Source organism: Apodemus sylvaticus, chromosome 16 (genome assembly GCF_947179515.1).
Source record: "Apodemus sylvaticus chromosome 16, mApoSyl1.1, whole genome shotgun sequence".
NCBI lineage: Eukaryota > Metazoa > Chordata > Mammalia > Rodentia > Muridae > Apodemus > Apodemus sylvaticus.
Window position 1 is genome coordinate 47,815,343 of NC_067487.1, and position 27,834 is coordinate 47,843,176.

At 39.3% G+C, this 27,834-nt stretch overlaps 1 protein-coding gene across 5 annotated transcripts in view; it reads left to right on the top strand.

The window, feature by feature from the left end:
* Window positions 1-13,646: 13,646 nt before the first annotated feature.
* Window positions 13,647-27,834, top strand: part of Ddx4 (DEAD-box helicase 4) — a 53,439-nt gene continuing 39,251 nt past the window's right edge. For 4 of the 5 annotated variants that reach the window (XM_052159769.1, XM_052159770.1, XM_052159773.1 and 1 more), the window contains exons 1-3: window positions 13,647-13,718; window positions 20,602-20,662; window positions 23,650-23,727. In XM_052159769.1, coding sequence (XP_052015729.1) covers window positions 13,647-13,718; window positions 20,602-20,662; window positions 23,650-23,727 — 211 coding nt within the window. The remainder of the gene's footprint in view (window positions 13,719-20,601; window positions 20,663-23,649; window positions 23,728-27,834) is intronic. The other variant, XM_052159772.1, reaches the window with a different exon arrangement.

Genomic DNA, 27,834 nt, shown 5'->3' on the forward strand with positions numbered 1-27,834 from the left:
AAGCAACAATAACAAAATTGGTGAATTTGGTAAGAAGACTCTGGTCAACTCCCACTTTTCAGGGAGTAGCGGCCTTAAAGATGGCAGTCTACATTCTTGATGAAGGTCACTGCCACTAAAGGGACCAAAAGAGACCTTAACTACTAATTGTTAAACCTAGTGTGTCCTTGAAGGTTTAGCCCAAAATTTTGCCTTGTTTTTATGGGCAAAACCTTGGTTTCATGGTTTCTTGGCTCCCAGGGCAGTGCTTGTCCAAATATTTGAACACATAGCCATAGCTACAGGTGCAAGGTCTCAGTTCAAGCAAGAAATAAACAGACTAGCCCTGTGCCAGGTTTCCCACTAAGAAATCCTTAATAATACATTCATGTACTATAGAATAAAATCTAAAAATTATTCAAGATACAGATAGATCAGCAATTGAGAACAAATTCTAAGACATGCTTAGTTTGAGTTTCTATTGCTGAAAAAAAAAAGCAAGTTGGGGAGGAAAGGGATTATTTGGCTTACACGTCTATATTAGTTTCATCATCAAAGGAAGTCAGAACAGGAACTCAAACAGGGTAGGAATCTAGAGGCAGCAGCTGATAAGCTAGAGGCCATGATGTGCTGCTTAGTGGCCTGCTCCCATGGCTTGCTTAGCCGGTTTTCTTACATAACCCAGGACCACCAGCCCAGGGATAATACCTCCCACAATGGGCTGGGCCTGCCTACATCAATCGCTAATAAAGAAAATGCCCTACATACAACACATACTAACATTTAATGATTAGGTAGAGAAGGAGGCCTCTAAAGAAAAGATTCAGAATGAATTGGTCATAGCAGTAGAAAAGAACAGCTAGGAAAAGCCAGGGAGGGGAGTACAATTTTTCATGATTGCTTTATTTTTATTTTTTTATTTATTTTTATTGTTTTAGTTACAGTCTCTGTATCTGACACTGACCCAGAACTTGCCCTGTGACCCAGGATGGCCTTGAACTTGTGATCCTTTTGCCACTTACATAGTGGTGGTGGTGGTGGTGGTGGTGGTGGTAGTAGTAGTAGTAGAACCTGAATCACCATGCCTAGTTTTTTTCATCTGTTTTAGTGCAAAGTTTTAGCTATATACAGATATAGGAGGTATGGTGAACCTCTGTTTCCATTACTCATAAAAAACAATCAATACAGAACCGAGTCTTATGTCCTCTATAACCACATCTTTGTATATCTAAAATATAAAGACTGCTTTAAAACATCATAATCTCCATATCATCATACCTAAAACATTAATATTCTCTTAACATTGTTTAGTATCTAGTCAGTTAATATATTTCCTGAAGCCGTGGAGATAACTCAGTAGGTAAAGTGCTTCCCCACAAAGCAGAGACTTGGATTTAGTCTCCACAGACCACATAATAAGAAAAAGCCAAGATTCATGATGTCTTCTGCTTGTAATCCCAATGCTGGAGATACAGAAACAGGTGGATCCCCAGGGCTCATGGGCTTGGTAATTTCCAGATCAATGAGAGACTTTGTCTCAGAAGGAGAGCCGAACGACTCCCAAGGAAGGACACCTGAGGATGTTTGAGGCTTCCATGCATATAAACATACACACATGCTCCCACATAAAAAAGCATGCCTTCACATACACACTCAAAATAAATATCTTAATTTTTCTTTTTGAGATAGGCTCTCACTATGTAACTCTATGTAACTGGCCTAGAACGGGCTCTATAGACCAGACTGGTCTCAAACTCATAGAGCTCTCCCTCCTGAGTGCTAGATTAAGGACATGTGCCACCATGCCTGGCCCAATTTCTTGTTCTGTGTTATAAACTTTATAGTTGGTAAGACTCTGGATCCACACATATTTGATTTGTCTCTTCTCTCCTGAGACATTTTTCCCAGTAACCTTTCCTGCATTTTTTTATTTTGTTGACTCTGCATCAGTGCTGAACCATAACATCTTCTGTTTCTTCTATTTGACACAAACTGGGAATTAAATCTAAAAGTTTGATTAAAGCTAAAGTTGAGTTTTGAAATCAAGCCTCTACATGTAGTGTTTTGCATTTCCCACTGTGATACATCAGGCAGCACATGGCTCTTGGAGGTCTTTGCTTTCTGATATAAAGTTGGCCTGGTGTGTTTAAATGTTGTCCTCTTTAAGGAGACAGCTAGGTAAGATCACACACCAGTTACCTGCCTTCCTACTGATGTACTAATTGATGTGTCTAGCCTAAGGCCCTAGGGTATCATGCATCCCGTAATAGCTTAGGTAAGGCCAAACACATTTGTAGATAACAGCATCAGGTCATAACGCCATAAGGTTGGACACCCCTGGCAGATTTCCATGCACCACGCTACTTTCAAAAGAGCTAAAGAAGTAAGGTAGGGAGGAAAAACCCATCCACAGTGTTCTGATTTTAGTGTAACAGGAAAAGACACGCTGAAAAGATGCTAAGGCCTCTCAAATAATTCCAAGCTTCATGGAGAATGAGGCCTCCACTTTGGGGATGGAGAAGAAATCAAATCCTGACCACAGCCTTGAAGCAATAAGAACATCACAGTGATCTCAGTTCTGTGTGGAACCCTATGCTCCGGTGGCCCTGTACCTGCAGATGCTGCTGATGGGCCTGTGGTAGATGCAGCCAAGGCTGCAGTTAGGAATCTTCCTGACAACTGCAGCTTTTAGAATGGAAAGCAAAAATCCACTTCCTGGGTGGCGAGGCATGAAAGCAAGGACACTGCCTTGCAGCTCAATGCTAGCCTTCGTGATCTGAGCAAGCATTGCTACCACCCATTCCCAACCTGTACAGTTGCAGTACAACTATCCTGGGTCAATATTCACAGATGGAGCTTAAGACCTTGACATATGTCACAGTTAGGTTCTGTACCATGATGGGCTTGTCTCAGTTTGCCTTACTGCCACAACACCGACTGTGGGCTCAGCGTTGTGACATTCAGAGCCACAGTTCTGGAATAGGAACCAGGGCTGGTCCCTCTGGTGATTCTTTCTATGTAGTTCATAACCAGAGACTATTGGCTTTGGAAGGCACATGGAGGCCTGTGCAGGCCCCGGACAGAGGTTTGTGTGGATAAACTACCCTTTATAAAAAGCTCCCTAATTGAGTCTGGAAAAACTGACCAGCTGAGGATTTAAGAAAAACCTAAGCTTGGATTGCCTCCTAGCATTGCCACAGGTAACCTGAATTTTGGTGACATCTAGTGTTAGAAATTATAGGCTGAAAAAATAAGTATGCTGTCTTCAATTTCTGAAAACAAAACCAAAACAAGCCATATTATGAAGACTGGAATAAATACCTAATCCCTTGCCCTCAAATGACATCATACATCAATAAGCACCAAGGATGTTTAAGGAACCATGACCTCATCTGATAGTAAAAATAAAATGCCAGAGATCCTTCCTGCTGCCATCTGCACCCAGGAGCTGGGGCTGTACCACAGCACTTTGTGCACAGGTCCTGCCAGGAGAGAGCTGCTCTCCCAGGAGTGCTCTCACTCCTGGGCTCAGAGGTGAGCATTCCACTTTCTCTCCAATAATTTTACAGAATGGGACCACCCAGGACCTCACAGGGCACAGGAACAGTGTAGCAGCTGGGACAGAATCCTCTCAGTCTCCATCTGCACCTGGGAGCTGTACACAGATGGTCTCCCAAGAGTGTTGGTCTCCCTCCCAAGAGTGCTGACACAAGCTCACAGGCCCACAGGAGGAACAAGCTCCAGCTAGAAACAGCAAGACCAACTTACACCAGAGATAATTGGATGGTGAAAGGTAAGCACAAGAACCGTACCAACAGAAACCAAGGCTACATGGCATCATCAGAACCCAGTTCTCCCACCACAGCAAGTCCTGGATATCCCAACACAACGGAAAAGCAGATTCGGATTAAAAAAACAATCACATCTCATGATGATGATGATAGAGGACTTTAAGAAGGACATAAATAACTCCCTTAAAGAAATACAGGAGAACATAGGTAAACAGGTAGAAGCCCTTAAAGAGGAAACACAAAAATCCCTTAAAGAATTACAGGAAAACATGACCAAAGAGGAATTGAACAAAACCATCCAGGATCTAAAAATAGAAGTAGAAACAACAAAGAAATCACAAGGGAGACAACTGTGGAGATAGAAAACCTTGGAAAGAGATCAGGAGTCATAGATGCAAGTATCACCAACAGAATACAAGAGAGAGTCTCAGATGCAGAAGATACCATAGAAAACACCCAACAGTCAAAGAAAATGTAAAATGCAAAAAGCTCCTAACCTAAAACATCCAGGAAATCTAGGATACAATGAGAAGACCAAATGTAAGGATAATAGGTGTAGAAGAGAGCAAAGATTCCCAGCTTTAAAGGCCCGTAAATATCTTCAACAAAATTATAGAAGAAAACTTCCCTAACCTAAAGAAAGGGATGCCCATGGAAATACAAGAAGCCTACAGAACTCCAAATAGATTGGACAAGAAAAGAAATTCCTCCCATCACATAATAATCAAAACACAAAATGCACAAAACAAAGAAAGAATATTAAAAGCAGTAAGGGAAAAAGGTCAAGTAACTTACAAAGGCAGACCTATCAGAATTACACCAGACTTCTCACCAGAGACTATAAAATCCAGAAGATTCTGGGCAGATGTCAAACAGACCCTAAGAGAACACAAATGCCAGCCCAGGGTACTTTCAATTACCATACCCAGCAAAACTTTCAATTACCATAAATGGAAAAACTCAAGTATTCAATGACAAAAACAAATTTACACAATATCGTTCCACAAATCCAGCCTTTCAAAGGATAATAAATGGAAAAGTCCAACACAAGGAGGGAAACTACACCCTAGAAAAGCAAGAAAATAATCTTCTTTTAACAAACCAAAAAGAAGATAGCCACATAAACGTAATTCCACCTCTAATGACAAAAATGGCAGGAAGCAACAATCACTTTTCCTTAATATCTCTTAATATCAATGGACTCATTTTCCCAATAACAAAACATAGACTAACAGACTGGATATGTAAACAGGACCCGACATTTGCTGCAAACAAGAAACCTACCTCAGTGACAAAGACAGATACTACCTCAAAGTAAAAGGCTGGAAAACAATTTTACAAGCAGATTAACACCCCCCCCCCATAAAAGCTGGAGTAGCCATTCTAATATCGAATAAAATCGACTTTCAACCTAAAGTTATCAAAAAAGATATTAAAGGACATTTCATACTCATCAAAGGAAAAATCTATAAAGAAGAACTCTCAATTCTGGACATCTATGCTCCAAATGCAAAGGTACCCACATAAAGGAAACTTTACCAAAGCTCAAAGCACACATTGCACCTCACACAATAATAGTGGGAGACTTCAACACCCCACTCTCATCCATGGACAGATCATGGAAACAAAAACAAAACAGAGGAACCATGAAACTAAGAGAAGTTATGAATCACATGGATCTAACAGATATCTATAGAACATTTTATTCTAAAACAAAAGACTATACATTCTTCTCAGCACCTCACAGTACTTTCTACAAAATTGACCATATAATCAGTCACAAAACAGGCCTCAATGGATATAAGAAGATTTAAATAACCCCATGCATCCTATCAGATCATCACGGACTAAGGTTGGTCTTCAATAACAGCAAAAACAATAGAAAGCCCACATACACATGGAAGCTGAACAACACCATACTCAATGATAATTTGGTCAAGGAATAAATAAATAAAGAAATTAAAGACTTTTTAGAATATACTGAAAATGAAGCTACAACATACAACAAACTTATGGGACACAATGAAAACAGTGCTAAGAGGAAAACTGATAGCTCTGAGTGCCTCCATAAGAAACTAGAGAGAGCATATACTAGCAGCTTGACAGCACATCTGAAAACTCTAAGAAGCAAATACACCAAAGAGGAATAGAAGGCATGAAATAATCAAACTCAGGGCTAAGATCAACCAAGTAGAAACAAAAAGAACTATACAAAGAATAAACCAAACCAGGAGCTGGTTCCTTGAGAGAATCAACAAAATAGATAACACTTAGCCAGACTAATCAGAAGACATAGAGACAGTATCCAGATTAACAAAATCAGAAATGAAAAGGGAAACATAACAACAGAAACTGAGGAAATTCAAAAAACCATCAGATCCAATTACAAAAGGCCATACTCAAAAAAACTGGGAAATCTAGATGAAATGGACAATTTTCTATACAGATACCAGGTAACAAAGTTAAATCAAGATCAGATAAACAATCTTAATGGTCCCATAACCCCTAATGACATAGAAGCAGTCATTAATAATCTTCCAGACCAAAAAAAGAGAAAGAAAAAAAGAAAAAAAAAAGCCCAGGACCAGATGGGTTTAGTGCAGAGTTCGACCAGACCTTCAAAGAAGACCTAATGCCTATACTCTTCAAATTAGTCCACAAAATAGAAACAGAAGGAACACTACCCAATTCATTCTATAAAGCCGCAATTACTCTGATATCTAAACCACACAAAGATGCAACAAAGAAGAACTTCAAACCAATTTCCCTTATGAATATTGATGCAAAAATACTCAATAAAATTCTTGCAAACCGAATCCAAGAACACATCAAAACAATCATCCATCATGATCAAATAGGCTTCATCCCAGGCATGTAGGGAAGGTTCCATATACGGAAATCCATCAACACAATTCACTGTATTAAAAAAAAATCTCAAAGAAAAAAAACATGATTATTTCATTAGATTCTAAGAACACATTTGACAAAATCCAGTACCCCTTCATGATGAAAGTTTTGGAAAGATCAGGAATTCAAGGTCCATACCTAAACATAGTAAACGCAAATTACAGCAAACTAGTAGCCAACATCAAACTAAATGGAGAGAAACTTTAAGCAATCCCACTGAAATTAGGGACTAGACAAGGCTGTTCACGCTCTTCAATATAGTACTTGAAGTCCTAGCCAGAGCAGTTAGACAACAAAAGGAGGTCAAAGGGATACAAATTGGAAAGGAAGAAGTCAAAATATCACTATCTGCAGGTGATATGATAGTATACTTAAGTGGCCCCAAAAATTCCACCAGAGAATTCCTAAAGCTGACAAACAACTTCAACAAAGTGCCTAGATATAAAATTAACTCAAACAAATCAGTGTCCTTCCTCTACTCAAAGGATAAAGAGGCTAAGAAAGAAATTAGGGAAATGATACCCTTCACAATAGTCACAAATAATATAAAATACCTTGGTGTGACTCTAACCAAGCAAGTGAAAGATCTGTATGACAAGAACTTCAAGTCTCTGAAGAAAGAAATTCAAGGATAACTCAGAAGATCTCCCATGCTCATAGACTGGCAGAATTAATATAGTAAAAATGCCCATCTTGTTGAAAGCAATCTACAGATTCAATGCAATCCCCATCAAAATTCCAACTCAATTCTTCATAGAGTTATAAGGAGCAATTTGCAAATTTATCTGGAGTAACGAAAAACCCAGGATAGTGAAAACTATCTCAACAACTAAAGAACTTCTGGGGAAATCACCATCCCTGACCTCAAGCTGTACTTCAGAGCAATCTTGGTATAAACTGCATGGTATTGGTACAGTGACAGGCAGGTACATCAGTGGAATAGAACTAAAGGCCCAGAAATGAACCCATATGCCTATGGTCACATGATTTTTGACAAAGGAGCTAAAATCACCCAGTGGAAAAAAGCATTTTCAACAAATGGTGCTGGTTCGACTGGCAGTTAGCCTGTAGAAGAATGCAAATTGATCCATTCTTATCTTCTTGTACAAAGCTCAAGTCCAAGTGGATCATGGACCTCCACAAAAAAAACAGATACACTGAAACTAATAGAAAAGAAGGTGGGGAGAAGTGTCCTCATGGACACAGGAAAATTTTCTGACTAGAACACCAATAGCTTACGCTCTAAGATCAAGAAATGACAAATGGGACCTCATAAAACTGCAAAGCTTCTGTAAGGCAAAGGACACTGTCAATAGGACAAAATGACAAAGAACAGATTGGGAAAAGATCTTTACCAATCCTACATCTGATAGAGGACTAATATCTAATATATACAAAATATCCAAGAAGTTAGACTCCAGAGAACCAAATAACCCTATTAAAAATTGGGTACAGAGCTAAACAAAGAAGCCTCAGCTGAGGAATATTGAATGACTGAGAAGCACCTAAAGAAATGCTCAATATCCTTAGTCATCAGGGAAATGCAAATCAAAACAACCCTGAGATTCTACCTTGAACTTGTCAGAATGGCTAAGATCAAAAAATCAGGTGACAGCAGATACTGGCGAAGATGTAGAGAAAGAGGAACACTCCTCTATTGCTGATGGGATTGAAAGCTGGTAGAAGCACTCTGGAAATCAGTTTGGCAGTTCCTCAGAGAATTGGACATAGTTCTACCTGAGGACCTAGCTATAACACTCCTGGGAATATACCCAGAAGATGCTCCAACATGTAATAAGGACACATATTATGTTCATGATAGCCTTATTTATAATAGCCAGAAGCTGGAAAGAACTCAGATTACCCTCAATAGAAGAATGGATACAGAAAATGTAGTACATTTACACAATGGAATACTACTCAGCTATTAAAAATAATTAATTCATGAAATTTTTAGACAAATGGAGGGAACTAGAAAATATCAGCCTGAGTGAGGTAACACAATCACAAAAGAACACACATGATATGCATTCACTGATAAGTGGATATCAGTCCCAAAGCTCGGAATATCCAAGATACAATTCATAGACCACATGAAACTGAAGAAGAAGGAAGACCAAAGTATAGATACATTGGTCTCTCTTAGAAGGGAGAACAAAATGTCCATGGGAGGAGATACAGAGACAAAGTGTGAAGCAGAGACTGAAGGAAAGGTCATCCAGAGACTCCCCCACCTGGGTTTCTATCCCATATACAGTTACCAAACCCAGATACTATTAGGGATGCTAACAAGTGCTTGCTGAGAGGAGCCTGATATAGCTGTCTCCTGAGAGGTTCTGCCAGTGCCTGACAAATACAGAGGGGGATGCTCTCAGCCAACCACTGGACTGAACATAGAGTCCCCAATGGAGGACCTAGAGAAAGGACCCAAGGAGCTGAAGGGGTTTGCTGCCCCATAGGAGGAATAACAATATGAATCAACCAGCACCCCCAGAGCTCCCAGGGACTAAACCACAAACCAAAGAGATGGCATGGAGGGAGCCATGGCTCCTGCCGCATATGGCCTTGTTAGACATCAGTGAGAGGAGAGACCCTTGGTCCTGTGAAGGCTCGATTCTCCAGTGTTGGGGAATGCCAGAACAGGACAGTGGGAGTGGGTGGGTTAGTGATCAGGGGGAGGGGGGAATGGGATAGGGGGTCTTTGGAGGGGAAATGAGGAAAAGGGATAACATTTGAAATGTAAATAGAGAAAGTAATAAAAATGAAAATAAAATAAAAAATAAAAGATTAAAAAAATAAATAAATAAAATGCCAGAAACTGTCCAGATAGTAACCAGTGTAGATGGATGCTCATAAGGGTATTGGTTACTTTTCTGTTGTTGTGATAAATACCAGGACTAAAGTCTGACTTATGGAAGAAGGAATTTATTATGGTTTGTGTTTTCAGAGCGATAAGCCTCCATTGTGGCATGGAATCATGGCAGAAAGCTACAGGAGTGCTGGGTGGGGCAGCAAGCTGAGACCCGCATCCTCAAAGCAGCAGAAAGTATGAGCTGGAGGTGGTGTGAGGCTATATAGTAGCAAAGGCCGCCCTGCTGATGGCCTGTCCCCAGCAAGAATGCATTCCCCAAGCCTCGCTGAGCAGTGCCACCAACAGGAACTAAACGTTCAAATACCTGGGTCAATGGGGAGCATTTCCCATTCAAACTTCCACAGATAAAATTGACTTGAGACCTGGAGGCCATTTTTAAAAAGTCGAAATCCTTGATAATGAAGATACACTAAACCAAATAAAAATGCATCGGGGAAGCATTGATAATAGAGTAAATCAGACAGGAGAGAGAATGAATGGATTCCAAGAAAGGCCATTTGAAATACACAGAGGAGAAAAAGAATTTAGGGGAAGAAATGTACTCATGGTAACTTTGCGACAACATTGAAAGGGTAAGTAGGTTAATGGGGATATGAAGGGGATTTGAGAACACCAATCGATGCAACTACTTTGTGATCAACCACAGTCAGGTTTCAGGTTCTGCAGTAAACTGAATCTCCAGTTTTCACATTATGTAGGTCCATCTCCATGAATCTGGCCTGGCCATATGACTTTCCGATAACCAATTATTTGAAGGTTGCAAATATAATTGTTTAACTTTTTATGTTAGAACTCAAGAAGCCTTGCAACTATTGCCCTGGTCTTTGGAGTTGTGTCCGAAACGTGTCTGTCCAGTTGAAATGCAACAACCTAACAGAGTCTGACTGAGATTGTCCAACAACCTTCAAAGCTTAAGCTACCCACCATCTCAGCCACCAGATGCCACAGTAAAGAAATCACCTTGGATGTTTAAACAAACTGGTGTTGGAGGTTGAGGATAAAGCTCAGTGGTACAGAGCTTGCCTGGCACACTAGGTTCAAACTCTGGAAATGCCAAAAAAAATAATGGATATTAAACTGTCAGACAATTCAAGATCTAGTTACCATTTGATTGTAATCATATGAGATGTCCTCCTGAGCCCTCTCAATCCATATTACCATGAGAGAGTTTTTTTTTTTTTGTAAGCCAACACATTTTGCAATAGTTAGTTATATAGTAATAGGTAACAAGAAGAGTCCTGTGAACTCTGGTCATGTAATTAAGATAGAGTTTTCCTATTGTACAGTTCCTATTTTCTCCTTACGTTTGGAAAAAATGTGCTAACATACCTTAGACACTTCTTGTTGTTCCCCCTGCCCTGCACCAATGCTGAATTCTCAGCTAGTAATGTTCTCTCCATTCAAAACCTTCAATATTGTAGTCTTTATTTTTTTAAAGTAATTATTACATTTATTTATTCTGGGGTGTGTGTGTGTGTAGGAGCTGGTGTGTCTGTGTGTGTGTGTCTATCTGTCTGTCTGTCTGTGTCGATGTATTTGTTCAATCAGAACATGCTGTGTGTGTGTGAGTGTGTGTGTGTGTGTGTGTGTGTGTGAGAGAGAGAGAGAGAGAGAGAGAGAGAGAGAGGTGGAGGGAAGGTGTGTGTGTGTGTGTGTGTGTGTCAGAGGACAAGATTTGGAAGTGAGTTCTTTCCTTCCCTTATCTGGATCTCAGGGATCAAATTCAAGTCCTCAGGTGGCCAAGTACATGTCACTGGTCTTTGCTTTATTATTATTTGTTTTTGAGTGTTATGTTACATAGGTTGACCTTGAATTAGCTATGCAATGAGCTCCGGATCTTCCTGCCTATGTCTTCCAGGTAATGGTCATAGGAATATGTCATGGGACCTAGCAGTGAACCTACCTGTTCACTCCAAAAGTGCATAGCAAAGAATATATGTTTAAAAACTATGTTTATTTTAAGAAGTTTGTCCACATTTTAAATGACAGTTCTGTTAAAGCGTATTGTGATTTGGCCTTTGTTAAATGTGACTTTTAAAAGCAACTTACCTTAATAGCCTGGGAGACTATAGTACTCACTAGAAAAATACTAGTATGTTTTTTGGTGCTGAAACAGAAAGGTGGTTCTAGAAATGAAAAGTTTAAAGCAAGTTTAAGCTGGAGTTCCTCATCTTTAAGTTCCTAACTGAGATATCTAGAATTTGTTCAAAAATTCAGAGATAGGAAAGCAATGGAAGTAAAAATAAAAACAAGAATCATGCTTTACATATATTTGATTGTTATCCCTTTGGTGGGTACTAGGAAAAAAAAACACTTATGGAATTTTCCTTCTGAAAGAGGTGAGCAGACAGAATGTGAATGTCTAGTTGATGTGCTCTTTAAATGCTGAACTGGCCGGTGCCCTCGGGGATGTAAACAGGTATACCACAAACCCAGGCCTTGGCAAACAAGTCAATTCTTCCTCCTGTTTTTCTTTTTACAGACTGGCTTTCTTGACAACTTCAAGATGGAGTCTCACCCTTGCCCTTTTTATGGAGAGGAAAAGCAACTATTAGTTGGTTTTAGAAGAGGAGTGGAGGGAAGTGGATTTCTAGGATAAGAGAGCACTTCTGATGTCTAGACTCAGAATACCCAAGCTCAGCACTGTGGGAGGTCAAGAGAAGGCCTGAAAGGCTGGAAGTGAAAGCATTTGTATGGCTCCTAGATTTTCCTCCCTTTGGTTTTCCCCAAGACAGGGTTTCTCGGTGTAGCCCTGACTATCCTGGAATTTGGTGTGTAGTACAGGCTGGCCTCAACCCAGAGATTTGCCTGCCTCTGCCTCCTAGAGTCCCAGATTTTTATTTTTATTTTTATTTTTTTTAAACTTTTGTATGAACACAATGGAATTGATGAGAGCTTGGGGACCCCCAGGAGAGAGACAGGATGTAGTGGGTGGCAGGCCCAGGGTCAGCCCACTCCCACAGGCCTAACAGGCCTCGGAGCCAAGAGGCCTCACTGCCTCGGCCTCGGCCTCATCAAAGGCAGAGAACGCACGGGCGGCCGTGGGGGCGGGAAGCCGCGCGCCGCGGGCGCTGATTGGCTGGCGGGCCCGGTCGCCTGGTGCTATTTGTTGTCGGGCCCCGCGCCCCTGACGCAGTCGGCGTCCCGGCATCCGCACGTGCAGCCGTTTAAGCCGCGTCGGCGGCCGCGAGGAGCCCAGGGAGCCCGGAGCGGAGAGGTGAGCGGGCTGGCGGCCTTCCTCTTGCTTCCAACCCTGGCACCGGACGCCCTAACCAGGCCCGGGGGCCTCCTGGGCGGACTTAGGCCGCAGGCTTAGCGCATGGGCCTGCGTGGGGCTTGAGGTCAGCCTCTCGGGCCTTCGCACTGCGGCCTGAGCTGCGTCTTCATGCTGGGTGGAGCGGGTGTGAAGACTTGAGGCCTGCAGGGGAGGGAGGCCCAGGGACCCTTCTGCTCAGCGCCAGGCGGCCATTTCTCGGAAGAAACGGTGTTTGTGGTGAGCGCCCCTCATCGGGGAGCTCTTTGCTGCCCTACATTGTCGTTGAAGGAATTGGGTGCCAACTCAGGCCATTTTCCCCTTCAGTCTCCAAGGCCTCAACATCCTGTCTCCCACGGAGGGGACGCAATGGGAAATACCTTGAATATTATCTCAGAAGCTACCCATCCACCCCGCACACACAGCAAGCCATTTGGGAATCCTTTCAGGCAGAACAAATAGATTTTGGGGCAGATTGCAACCCCTGGGAATGTGGGGATTGCTAGAATGATTCTCCTAGCCTATGAAAGATAAGAGTGCTGGCTCTAAAGATCACCCTTAGGCGTGAAAGTAAATGCTTGTGGGGGAAGTTAGTTTAGTAGTTGCAAGTAGTGTGGAGGGATATATATGTGTGTATATATATATATATATATATATATATATATATATATATATATATATATATATATATATATATATATGTTGATGGTGGTCAACCCCAGTTGCCTTGTGTTTCATTTACTATGTCTTTGACTGCAGCCCCATAATTGAAAGATAACAATTCTGATGTGCTCATGGTCAAAAGTACCTTTTCTTCTTTTTAAAAAAGGAACCTGAAGCTATCATGGGAGATGAAGATTGGGAGGCAGAAATCCTCAAACCTCACGTGTCTTCCTACGTTCCTGTATTTGAGAAGGTAATAAGCCTTACGGTATATAGAGTTGTTAAAAGTTGTGGATTATTTTTTTTTTACCAGTTAATAAACTGGAGAGGAAGTTCTAAATTTTTAGAGCCTGTTTCAGTGTTTATCTTGCATGTGATTTTTGTCTATTTTATGGGGAATGAGGAAGGTAGGCTAAACTTCAGATTGCATAACATACAGTAATTTGATGATACCAAGCAAAAGCTGAAGTGTTATCAATGTAATGCAGATCTCAATGATACAGGACTTACAGATGAACCCAAGTTTGTACAATTGTGTTTGAAAATCTTGACAGATAACTTGTGTATAGAAAAAAATTAAAAGTAATAATTTGATTTTGGGTGGTACTTTGAATTCTGAAAAGTAACTTTACATAAGGTGCTCAATGAGAATTTATTAGAGTATAAAATACTAGATTAGATTTTCTAAATGGCATTTGGGGAGTTAAAATTATAACTCAAAAAGGAGCATTGGGGGTTCATATTTTAATAGAATGTATTTTATAAGATACTGGTTTTTTGCAGAAGTTCCCTCACATTCAGAATTTCCATTTTATGTATATGTCAGTTCTGATTCTAAGTGATGTTCTTGTGGAAGCGCTTATTTTATACAAACATGAAATATTCAGTGTTTTGATTTAAGTGGAGTTGATTGATATGTGGGCTTTGAATTCAAATAACTCAAATAATACTCTGACTATAATATTCCTTGGCTTGGAACCTTTTTAGGTCTAGCACCTTTAATATATGTCATCTTTTAACAATCTCTTTGCATCATAAAAATAACAACATCTTTTGGGAGAGAGACGAATTACCTAAAAGTCTTTCTCTCTTGTTATATTTTTAGTATTCTTCAAAAAAAAAACTTAGGTAGTTTTAGTGATATTAATAACAATTTTGATTTTTTTAACTTCACTAATTATGAATTTATTAAAAATATTTTTACAGCAATATATTTTGTCAGAAGAATGTACTGCAATATGTGATTTTCTGTGGGCGTTTAAGATAATGGTAGCTTTTCATTTTTATATCATCATTTGTATCTATGGCTTGTTTAATTTGGAATTTTTTTCCCAAAAATGGGAATGTTGGTTCAGATGCTAAGAGGACATTTAATGGCTTGTTGTTACTTCTAGTTCTGAATAGAGTTATATAATAACAAATTTACTTCGCTGATGCAGACTCTGTTCTACTTGGTCTTTGTAAGGGATTTGTGTGATTCTTAAAGATTTTTTATTGTTACACTGTGGAGTGTATTTTGTATTTTTATTTTTACTGGATTTCTGAAGCTGGGTGGTAGTTAAAATTTCACACCTTTCTTACTCTTTCTCTTCCTTTCCCTTCCATATTCTCCCTCCCTTCCTCCCTCCCTCCCTCCCTCCCTCCCTTCCTCCCTCCCTCCCTCCCTCCCTCTATTCTCTTCTCCTGTCCAGTCCTTTAACCTCTAAATGCAGGTGTTAATGGGCTATCAAATTGGCAGGTTGTTAGGTCTTTGAAATGTACCTTTTTGGAATCTATACTTTCCAGTAACATAGCCAACTATATTCACATTGAGAAAACTAAATTGATAATTTCACCTTATGACTTAATATCATTGTATTGAGTCAGTTTATAGTAAGTTTCTTACATTTATCTTCAAATTTGACCCTATTGTTGGTTTTACCATTAGTGACTTGGCTTTGTTGACTTGAGTGAACATGATAGTTCATGGCCTTGTTGACCTTTTTGAGTGAAAAAGTGCAGACAAAGGCTAAGTATCATTTTTATGGAGGAAAATCTAGTCTTTTATTCAGGATTTTAAGACACTTTGATTTTATTGTTCTCATTGAATTTTCATTTCCATTTTGAATTTATTAGTGCTTTTGCTATAGTCTTGCACTAATACCACCTTAAACAGTATGTGTGAGTAATTTTAATGAGCATTCTTTAAGATATAATAACAATTTATGCTTATGTACTTAGAAAAATTAGTTTAGTGTTCTGCTTAGCTCTTAGTACTTACAAAATCTAGATTTGGAAGTGAATATGCCACTTAAGGATAGAATAAAAGGAGTGAAATTATGAAAGATTACTTAGCACTATAGTTCAGAAATCACAGTTGTTATACATTTGTATGTTGTTAGCTTGTTGGAATGAGTGTATTAGATACTCAGTTTGGTTACTGTGCAGTAGTGCTTTTAGTTAACTGGGAGAAATTGTAAATACTGATTTCTGTGTAAAGTCTGTTTGCCCTTTTGGGTACATTTTAGGATGGAAAAGCTCCTGAAACTAAAGTGAAAATAAATTGAGTTCATCTCTCCATAACTGATTTTATAAAGCAGTAGTAGCAGTAATAGTTGATAAGAAAATAGTAGATGATACCTCAGAGTTAACAGTAAGAATGCAGGCAACAGAAATATATTTATTCAAAGTTATTTGTAGCTACAGATAATCTTTATGGGTTAAATATTTGAAATTTCAGTATTGATGTGTTTGGGTGGCTTAAGAGACTAAAAACGGTTTGTAACTAGGTGTTCTAAAAGTAAATGAGTAACATGACCTGTGATTTATTCAACATATTTTTACTTAGTCCTGTATGCTATAAATAGTGTGGGACATGATACATGATAAAAGACTTCATATCCAAGGCATGGTATTGCAGGAGACAGAATAAGCACACTTGAGAACACACTAACTCTATAGAGAGAGCCATAAAAATGAGAAGTGTGAGTCTGTTGTGTTGAGGTGGGTTTAGATCAAGTGGACAGGAACAGCTCCCTGAAGGTTCTGACGAGTGATCTGAAGTAGTCTCAGCAGGACATTAGGAGCAAAGCCCAGGAGGGAACAAACAACATATTAGGGCATTAGGAAGGCAGGTAGGTCTATTATAGTTTCAGATAGCTGCTGTAACAAATCATCATACACCGGGCAATGTAAAACAACTTAATTTTTTTGTCATTATCCTTGAAGCCAGAGGTTAGAGATCAGGGTATCTGCACATCTGTCCTTCCTTTGGAGGTTCTAAGAGAGAATCTTTGCAGCTTCTAGTACCTGTTGCATGTAGACAATAATTGGTTTGTGTCACCCCCATCTGCTGCCACCTCTGTGTGTATGTCACCTCGTGTGTGTTCTCCCATTACTTCTCCCTTGACACCCAGGATGACAAATTAAGACTCAGCTGGATAATCTAGGATAAATATATCAGAATCTTTAATTATATTTTATTTCAAATAAGGTATTTATTAATTCCAAGGGTTAGGAGCATATATGGGACAGGGGCTCACCTCTAGGTGTTGGCAATTGATGGTTCTTAGGGGAGGGGGAGTCAGGTTTTTTTCCAGGGATGCAGTCCCTGAAAGTCTACTTGTCATCTGCTGGCTGTGCTCAGTAAAGAGACTTACTTAGTATAAGTGTTCAGGGGAGTTGTACAAATCATATAAGATGGTGCAGGGATAGAGGAGGAACTGAAGGGCAGGGAATGGGGATGGGATTTGATCAAAACACATTATATGCATGTATGAAATCCTCAAGCAACAACAAACACCCACTACAAATTCCAGGAGGAAAGGCTCAGGTCAGAATGTATGAGAAAAGACTAAATTTTAAAAAAGCATATCAGGTCAGAGGTGAGTGGAAGCTGGGCTGGGCAGAGCTTGAAGGAAGCGAGGGAGGGAGCAGCTGTGGGTAATGTTCTAAGGGCAGCAGAGACACCAGGCAACAGCTGGAGAGACTAGCAATGCGATTTAAGCTAACAAGAAGGGTTAAAGCATTTTCCTTTTAGAATAGTTTGAAAAAATCAACCTTAAAAACATGGATGAATTAGAGTAGTAGAACGGAATCCTAATCTTCAGTCATTTTTACCTGTTGTAAACACGTTTTTGCCTTGGAATTTGTAAGATAAACATGTATTAACTTTCATAGCTTGAGGAATCATGTAGTAGTAACATGTTCAGTTTTCTAGTCAGGAGTGTACCATTACCATTTATTGGTTTAGACACATTAAATCAGTAAGATTTTTACTGTTTTATTGGCAGTATCCTGTCTATTGATAGGGCTGGTTGGATCATTCTTGTTTTGGTATCTGGTAGCAATCAATTTGTGCTGTTTTATTATAGAAGTTTTCTAGGGAATTTCAGTGACATTATTGTGGATTTGCTCTTAATAAGAACTTTGGAAAATAAACGGTTCCTGAGCTACATAAAAGTTTAAAAGTTTTAGAAAAGTGTTGGCTGAAGATATGGGTGCACTCTCCATCACTGGCACTTACTTAAATGAACTGATCTGAAGGAAGATTATGACTTTGTAATGCAGTCAGTTGACTATGATACCTATAAGTTTAGTCATTTCATTTTTAAACTATTCTTGTTGGGTTCTAATATACATGAATTTCAGAGCTATAGTCTGAAAGTTTTTATTTAGAGGAAGCTTACACTGAAAGAAATAAAGGAATAGGCTAATGATGGAAGGACATTATAGATGCTTAAGTGAGAACAGTCACTCACATTGTCATAACACAGACTGTGAGAAATACTGGAAGGTTCCAAAGTTAACTTGGTATTATTCATTTTGTAACAAAAAATTGAATCTTTTAAGTCCACTGGTTAGTTTAATTTTGCCACAGTAATTTACATGTATCTATAGTAGTTTGTTTTAAAGACTGGAAACAGGAACAGTATTTGAGATCACTGAAGACAATCTTCAAGTTTAATTGAAATTAACCATGAATATTCTGACCCAGTAGCTGGTTACCATTCACCACGGCATTGGATTTGAAAAACAGCCCCTGAGCCCAACTTTAGAGAATACTCAGTTATCTACTGAAAACTGTATGGATTCTGTTTGCTGAGAAAACGCATTGAGAGATAGAATCTTAAAATGAAAGGATCTGAGTGGCGTCCTTGAAGGGAGACGGTAGTTTGTATAGGCTGGGAACACAAAGTAAAGGGGAGCATGGTGGCTGGTGCATTGACAAGGGGTTAAGCCAGGACCTTAGTACTGGGTCACCTGGTTTCAGGGTCCTTGAGTCAGCTTTCGCAGCCAGGTCCCCTCCTGGACTGTGGCTTGGAAGTTTAGAATGCTAAGGGAACAAGGGAGTGGGTGAGCTACATGGAGTCAGTGAGGTGGAGACAGCAGCACCTTGACCTGTGCGCCTTAGTTAGAGAACGGGACAGCAGCTCCCTCCCTCTTCACATCCTCTACTGGTTACAGACACACCTGAAACATCTGAAGAAGCAGGTAGAAGTTGACTTCCAGGCCTGGGAACATGACCCTGCCATCCAGGTGGGACTCGGGAAACTGTACCCTAACAAGTGGAATCATTAACCTATTTACAGTGGTAGTGCTTTAGAAACCATTTTTGAGATGGTCTTCATATGTAGCCCAAGCTGGCCTCAGTCTCATCATCTTCCTGAGTGTTAGTCATTCTTAGTCACAGTGAAAGTTTTTAAAATAAGTGTCTTTCCTTTGAGCTTGCCTTCTGATAATTTTGTCCTATATTCTACTTTACTCTGTAGCATTGGTGAATGTACTGTGAAACACTGAGCACTGCAAACAGTCTTGTGTATTGTCTTTCGTTTATTTACTTAATAGTGTATACTTGTCAGTATGAGTCAGCAAACATTTTATGTAAAGTACATAAAGTCTGCAAATGATTTAGACTTCTAAGTTTTAGTCTCAGCCACAGCTTGGCTATTTATATATATCTATTGGTATATTCATATTTTAATGAATTGCTGTAATCCAATAAAATTGTTTATAGAAATGGGTGGCTTACCAAATTTGTCTTATGGATGTAGTTTATTAATTTTAAGTGATAAATTTATGTTACACCTACAAATTAGGTTACTATGTCTTGAAATAACTAATGAGGATGCATCTGTTGGCCTAAAAATTCTCACTGTTTACTGTTGTTTTGCATGCAGTTATGTAGTAATCTCTATCATGCAGTGTTACAGTAATCTTTCTTTTCTTTCTTTCTTTTTTTTTGGGGGGGGGTTGAATTTGTTTTTTCGAGACAGGGTTTCCCTGTGTAGCCCTGGCTGTCCTGGAACTCAACTCTGTAGACCAGGCTGGCCTCCAATTCAGAAATCCATCTGTCTCTGCCTCCCAGAGTGCTGGGATTACAGGCATGCACCACCACCGCCCGGCCGTAATCTTTATTTATCATGAAGTCATATAATAATCTTTTTTTAGCTGCAATTTTGCTTTTCATAGTTTCAGTCAAAAATTACTGTCATATAAAAATATTAAATGGAAAATTTCAGAAGTAAATAGCTGATGTTTTAAATTTCATGTCATTCTGGGTAGCATGTTAAAACCTGCCATCATTCCCCTTTGTCTTGCCTAGAAAGCAAGTCATCCCTTTGTCTGGTGTATCTGTGTATGCACTAGCTGTCTGACATTATGGGTTTATGCCCACAGTCACCTAGATGGTTGATCCTCCTGATGTATTGTCAGAAGGTCACTACTAGTAGCTTGGTCTTAAAATGTTTCTGTAGTCTACCTTGCTTCATCTCATGTAGGCGGTATTAGATCATGTCACACCACAAGAGGAGTGAATAAATGTCAGGAAGATCTTAACACTGTAGTGCCATAATGGTTTTAATTATTCTCATAATTAAAACTGTGTAAAATTCATGAACCTTTTCATAGGCATATATGTATAAGAAAAGTATCTCATATATTTTGTGTGTATGAGAGATGAGATGAAGAGGGAGTGAGGCAGAGAGAGTGAGCGAGCGACAGTATATGCATGATTATCTACTACTCATGGTTTGAGGCACTGAGGGTCCTAGAGTGTATTTCTCATTAAAAGGAAGCAGTTCTGTAAGTTCCTGTGTATGAAATAGATGACATGCTCTTATTATTCAGAGTAGAAAACTTGGCCTTCTTTCTTACAGGATAAATATTCTTCTGGAGCAAATGGAGACACTTTTAACAGGACTTCAGCTTCATCGTCAGGTACGTGCTGTGGTCACATGGCTTTTCTGTTTAGGGTAAGAATTTTATACAATACTTAAGTAGACTGATAGATACAGAGTGTGTTTTTAAGTTTTTCTTATGAAGAGGATTCATTCTAATTTGTATATTTTATAATAGGGTAACGTAGCTAAAGAAGATACAGTGTTATAGACTATAGTATTTAATTTAGTGAGTTGCTGCAAAACTTTTTCCATCCTGAAGGTTACATGTTTGGCTTCAGGTTGATGAAGCATTGTCAAGTCTCCTGATAGAAGGAAGCAGGATATTATTAAAGCAGGTTCTAATTATGGTGAGATTATTAAAGAAGGTTCTAATTATGATGACTGGCCCCAAACCAGGGATTAAGCCAGACATGTCATACCATTAAGAGCATGAAATTTTTTTTATTTTTGGCACCAGAAAACTTAATGAACTGACGTTTCCAAGAGAATGAGAGTTAAGTTCAGAATAGTTTTAACCTATTCTGCTGCTCTGAACTCCTTTCTCTGTTCTATTTTCATATGGGCTGCCCCACCCTGCGTGTGTATACCTATACTCTCTAGAGTTAATGTATCTGCTAACATGGGAGGAAGGGTAGGAGTTGGGCCAAGAAATAAAATCATGGCAGTATTTTGTTTCATTGAAGCCTGAAACACACAAATGTGATTGCTGTTATGCAGGGAAAGATTTTTTTAAATTGTGGTAAAATGTACATAATAGTGACTATCTTTACCATTAATGTTTTTATTAGTTTGCATAATGTGTGTGTGTGTGCTATGGCATGTGTGTGGAGTTGGGTCTCTCTCCACCTTTAGGTGTTCTGGGAATCGGACTCTGGACAGTCAGGCCTGTACAGCAAGCCCTTCTACTTGCTGAGTCATCTTGCCGGCCCTGATCTTTGCCATTAAAAAGAAAAGATTTACTTATTATTTATGTGTATATGTGTTTTGCCGGCATGTGTATAAGTGCACCATATGTATGCCTGGTACCTGCAGAGGCCAAAAGAACATGATAGGTCCTTTGGATCTGGAATTAGAGATGGTTGTGAGCTACCTTGTGTGTGCAGGGAACTGAACCTGGCTCCTCTGTAGGAGCAGTAAGTGCTCTTAACTGCTGAGCAATTGCTCCAGCCCCAAGAGTCTTATTTTTTTATCTTCACTATTTTTAAGTATAGTTGACTGGCATTAAGCTCACTCACATTGCTACATTATCTACTCTCTACCTTGAGATTTTTTTTTCATCTTTGCAAACTGAAATTCTGTTCCTATTAAAATAATAGCTCCTCGCTCCTCCTGTCTCCAACCCCTGGCACATCCAGCAAGTTCAAGTTGCTGCCTATGCATTTGAATTACTGCTCACTTGAAGGAAGTCAGATGCAAGGGCTGGGGGCACATTCAGTTTTCAGTTTCTCCCATTAAAATTAGAGGATGAGGTAAAGCATTTTATAGTTGATGGAACTGTTGGCTCATTGGAACTTGGCCCAAAGTGAAGAAAAAAAAAAACCCATAAACAAAACAACTGTGCCAACGTAGTTTGTAGAATATGAGGGGAATTTGAAACTCAGTTGATTTAGTTACAGCAAATTTAATTCTTATGTCTCCTTTAAGTTCAAGGTAAGTTCATTGACAAAAGTTCATAAAAACCTTTTCTACTGTCAAGGAGCACTTTCATAAAAATTTAAATGTGTTGCTTTAATATATAACCAGGGTCTCAAGAGCCTGACTGAAACTAACAGAAAGCTAAGTTTGCTTCCTTCATATGAATGCTGAGATCTTTTAAACATAAAAAAGACAAATGTGTAAAAGTGTACTTGATAATGTAACCAGCCGAAACCTGGTTCTTTGTGGTATCAACAAAAAGCAGTTTCAGTAAAGGAATGAAGTAGGCCTGTATCATAAGAGAGCATAGTTATCTGTTGTCGTAGAATTTTAAAGAGTTAGATTGAAATAACCACACACTGAAAGCCACAATTATCTATGAATGCCGAGGCTAAGGGTGAGAAATAAAAGTGCTCCCCTTTTGGTTAACAAGTACTTTTTTTATAATTCTTTTCAATTTAAATTCTTTTAAAACCAATTTGAGCATTACATTTATCATGTGTTTAGGGTGGGGGCATGCATGCATGCTGCAACACAGGAGTGAAATGGAGAGGGGCAGGGAGGGGAGGGGGAGGGGAGGACAGCTGGCAGGAGTCAGGTTCTCTCCTTCCACCATGTGGATTCTGGGACTGGCACTCAGGCTGTCAGGTTTGGTGCAAGTACCCTTATAGATCCATTGAGTTGGTCCTATTTTATGATTGTAAGTGTAGCTTGTGGACCTAGAAAGTTATTTTCTTATTGCAGCACATTCTAGTCAAGTGAATGTAAACTAAAACTGATACCTACACAATTGTCAAAAATTTAAAAAGTTAGGAAGGAACTAAATTATCAAATTATCCAAAACGTTTGCCACCCACTGACAGTGACTGATTCTTTTTTTGATTTCTCTATATATTCTGACATAATAGTATCAAATTCCATTTGTATTGTATGGATGCATATTTACATATTTTTTGTTGTGGAGATACAGACTTGCTTGTCTTTGCTTGGCTGTCCTTGCCTTCTGTACCTTTTCATTCTGTTAAGCTATACTTAGAAACACGATTCACTTTTCAGTTAAGCTCTTGGTTGTTATCAGTTTTCTTCTTGTACTAGAGATGGAACCCAGGGCCTCATGCATTCCTAGCCCTATTTTAACTCTGTAATTTAATTTTGTTTTGAGAATATTTCAGTACATAGCTGGCCTTGAACTTACATTGTAGCTCAGACGGACTGTTCATGGATTTGTCACTCTTCTGCCTCAGCCTCCCGAGTAGCTTGGGTCTGTCACTTTTCTTGTTGGTTAATAAAATTTCTCTATTAAGTGTGTGGCACATTGAAAAGACTTTAAATTTGTATATTTGGATAAATATTTTTATTTGACTTGCTTTGAAATGTTATTTGCTTTAGAAATGGAAGATGGACCTTCTGGAAGAGATCATTTCATGAGAAGTGGATTTCCTTCTGGAAGAAATTTAGGAAACAGAGGTAAGTGTCATCTTTCTTTAAACATACCAACTGTTGAAATGGTATGGGGGCTTTGATTGGTTATTTGGTGCAAAGCTAAATCTTCTATAACTTAGTGGATGGAAGGTTTTGTTGGTATAATGAGTTAATTTTTGTGTTTTTGAGACAGTGTTTCTCTGTAGTTCTGGCTGTCCTATATAACTTGCTCTGTAGAACTAGGCTGGCCTTGAGCTCCCAGAGATCACCTGACTGCCTCCTGAATGCTAGGGTTAAAGGCATGTTCCCCTAGCAAGTTAATTTTTATTTAATGTCAGGGGTGTGGGAGTGTGGGGCAGAGAAACAAAGACAGTCATGCCCAACTAACTTTAAACTCTATATAATATAATCCATGCTGGCATTAAACACAGGCTACTCATATGTAATACAGTACCGACAAGTATTGAACTTGGGATCCTCCTGCCACAGCCTCCTAAGTGCTGGGAGTGGAGGCCTGGCCATCACACTAGGTAATGCCCAAGTACTTTATACTGTTTTACTTTCCTGGTATTATAAGACATAGTTAAGTGGACTAGACAGATTGGTCCCACAGATCACCTGCTGCTTAATTTCAAGTTTCTGTTTCTAGGAATTGCTGTGCGAAGAGGTTAGGGAAAAGGGCCTTGTTGAGTGTTAGCTTTCTTAACAAAAAGCAGTATGGGACATACTTCTGTTAGCTCATCAGTATTTAACTATTTACTTATTTTTGAGACAGGGTCTCTTGTATCTCAGACTGTCGCTTGAATCTGCTGTGTAGCTGAGGCTGGCCTTAAAATCCTTTTCTTCCTGCCTCTACCTCTCAAATGTTGGGTTTTAAAATTACATATTTTATTTTATTATTTTTTTTGAGACAGGGTTTCTCTGTGGAGCCCTGGCTGTCCTGGAACTCACTCTGTAGACCAGGCTGGCCTTGAACTCAGAAATCCACCTGCCTCTGCCTCCCAAGTGCTGGGATTAAAGGCGTGTACCACCACTGCCCCGGCTTAAAATTACATTTTTAAGCTGTCAAAACTTGTCGTGTACTGTAACTCCAGCACTTGGCAGGAGGATTTTGAGTTTAAGGCCATGCAAAACTCTTTCTCTAAATAAACTTGTGAACAAACAAAAAACTAGGAACACTTGGGTTTAGTAGTTACAGAACAAAATACCCTCATTTCCCCATAATTAATTTAGTTGATATTAAAGTGATAAAAACATTTTATGCTATGTTTTATTATAATGCAATAACATGGAACTAAAATTTCATGCTAACTTGAGGCTTTCTGAGTTGTTTGTTTTTCAAGATATAGCATAGCTAGGAATGTTTGGTAATTTAAAAATATCTAATACCATTTTTTCTCTTTGTGCTTCTTTTAATATATATATATTAACCTTTATTCTTTGTGAGTTTTACATCATTCACCCCAATCCTATTATCTCTCCATCTCTTCATATATTCCCTCTGCCTTTTCAACCTCTCCCCAAAGAAAATAGAAAAAAAAATACAAAATAAACAAAGCATAGAAAACATCTCATTGTGGAAGCTGTAGTGTGTCACAATGTTTCCCACAGTATACCCCTTCCCCCTCCCCCTCCCCCCCCCCCATACATCTTTACTTACAAATGTTCATTGCAGTGAGTCACTGGTCTGGTTTTGAGGCCTCTGACTTCTGTTACACCATCAATACTAGCTCCTTACCGGAACTCTTCTTGGGTACTCTTTTGTTGCCCTGTGTCGTGAGACTGCTGTAGCTCTGGATCAGCAGGGCTAGCCTTTCAGCACTCCAGCAGTTAATAGCTGAGAGTTTGGGAGTGGGCTTGGGTGGTAGCCAAGTTGGTCATCCTGCTAGCTTTCCGACGAACCACTAGGGGGAGCTCTTCAGCACTGCCCTGGGTTGCTCACCCAATACTGCTGCTGGAAAGGGGCTGGACCAGCTCTCCCACTCTCACACCCTAGGGCTGGCTCACTTGTGTCTTCACCATCAGGGCCAGCTCTACTGTGTTGCCCAGGTGGGTGCAGGGCCAGCGGCTCTTCCTAGTGCTGCAGCCAGTGAGGGCAGGCAGGGCCAGCTCTCCTGTTCTCATGGTCTTAGGGCGGACTGCCTCGGGTGCTGAGTTGGGGGAGAACATCTCTCTGTTGCTCTTTCCTGCACCACCTCACTGCAGGCAAGTAGCAGGGCCACTGTTGCTCACATCCCCAGGGGCCAGCTCCCCTGTGCCGCTCAGGGGAGGCTGACACTCACTCTTAAATTTATCTTTTGAAAAACTTGATTGACTTTTTCTATTGCTATCACAATTAAGGTATTTCATTTGACATTTGGAAAACCTAATTTCTTATTAATATATAAATACAAATTTGAATTTTATATTTGAGTATCTTGATACTAATTGTTAGCATGATTTTTAAATACTAATGTACATTTTTGGTTTTAAACGTTTACATATTAATATACATTGCTGATTTGGATCATATAATTGATTGTTTTTTATTTTATTTTGTTTTGTTTTCCCATTTTAAAGAATTTTACTTTATAGCCCTATCTGCCTTGGACTTGCTATGTAAACCACCTGGCTCTGAACTTGAATGGTCCTCTTGCCTCTCCTCATAAGTGCTAGGGTTATATGCATGTGCACCACACTGGTTATATCATGTTCACCACACTTATCTCACCATGTAAGTAAGATACAAGGTCCAAGGGTTTTGCTAGCTCCTACTGACAGTAGAAATATCTTTATATTATATTTAGGAGAGAATTAACAGTGTAATGATCTTTTCAAACTTTAAAGAGGCTATGTGATACATTTTGATGAAAGTTTCTAAATAATTAGAGTAGATAGAAGACTATACTTTCAGGGATCTTTGCTCTTCTAGTGCTGGGATTAAAGGCATGTGATGACATGCCTGGCCTCAATAGTACTTTTTCAATGAGAAAAGGGCCAGGGTAACAGATTTTGTCACGCTATTTTCATGTTTTAGGTTGAAATGCATGTCGATGTTTTAAAACTGGAACTCGGAGCTAGGTGTGGTAATGCACAGCTATATCCTAGCACTATGAAGGCTTGACAGCATGTGGGTTCAGAACTAGTCCAGAGCTGCACAGAAAGATCTGCCTCAGACAAAACCAAAAAAAAAAATCCCTTTTGGTTGAATGGCAATAACTTTAACAATTATCGTGGTACTATATATAATCTCAGAAGTTCTCTTCCTTATGGCTGACCTAGGATTTTATATAATTTAATCTTGGCAGTGTTTTTTGAACTTGTATAATTCAATGTATGTTAATGTGCTTTTGATTTGATTCTTAGAATTAAGATATAACATTGATTAGCTTTTTGCATCCTTTAAATGGTGGATAAATATCTTTAGGTTCTTGGATTACATACAATTCTTAAGATATGATGAAAATACTTGGTTGTTGGCATATGTAGTTAATACAGGCTTTTAGGAATTTCGAAGTTTTCCTTCAACAGCTCTAAACTGGAATGTTAGAGAGAAAGAGGTAAAACAGTTTATAGGGATCACAGAGAATGCTTTTTCATAATTGCAGTATATAGTAACAGTGCATGCTGATTTGGATGTCTCTTGTTCTTTTCTATTCCAGGAAGAGAAGGTAAGGTGTGTGTGTGTGTGTGTGTACACATGCGTGCATGCACACATACCCACACATATGCTCAAAATACACTGTATGAGATTCTCTTTAAGAATTAATGAAAATACTATAAACAAGAACCATCTGTTCTCCTTGTATTTCTGACCTTAAGATTATTTTTCTTTTTCTTTTTTCTTTCTTTTTTTTTCTTGAGATGAAGTTCTTGTAGTGTTGCCCTGGTTGGTTCCAATCTCTTGAGCTCAAGGAATTTTCCTACCTCAGTCTCCTATGTAGCTGGTTTGTCCTACCATGCCTAGCTAGTTCTTAACTTAGTGGTTGAGAAACACATGGACAGTTACTGAGAAGAGGTACAGAGAGTGGTATGCTGTTGGGAATGTGCAGGGCTATCCGTGATTAGAGAGGAGTCAGGTTTCTGAAGAATGAAGAATAGGAAAAGGAGGAAAGCAGGGATACCATGCCCAAAAGAACAGCATATAGAAAAAATTACTCGATGTTCACAACA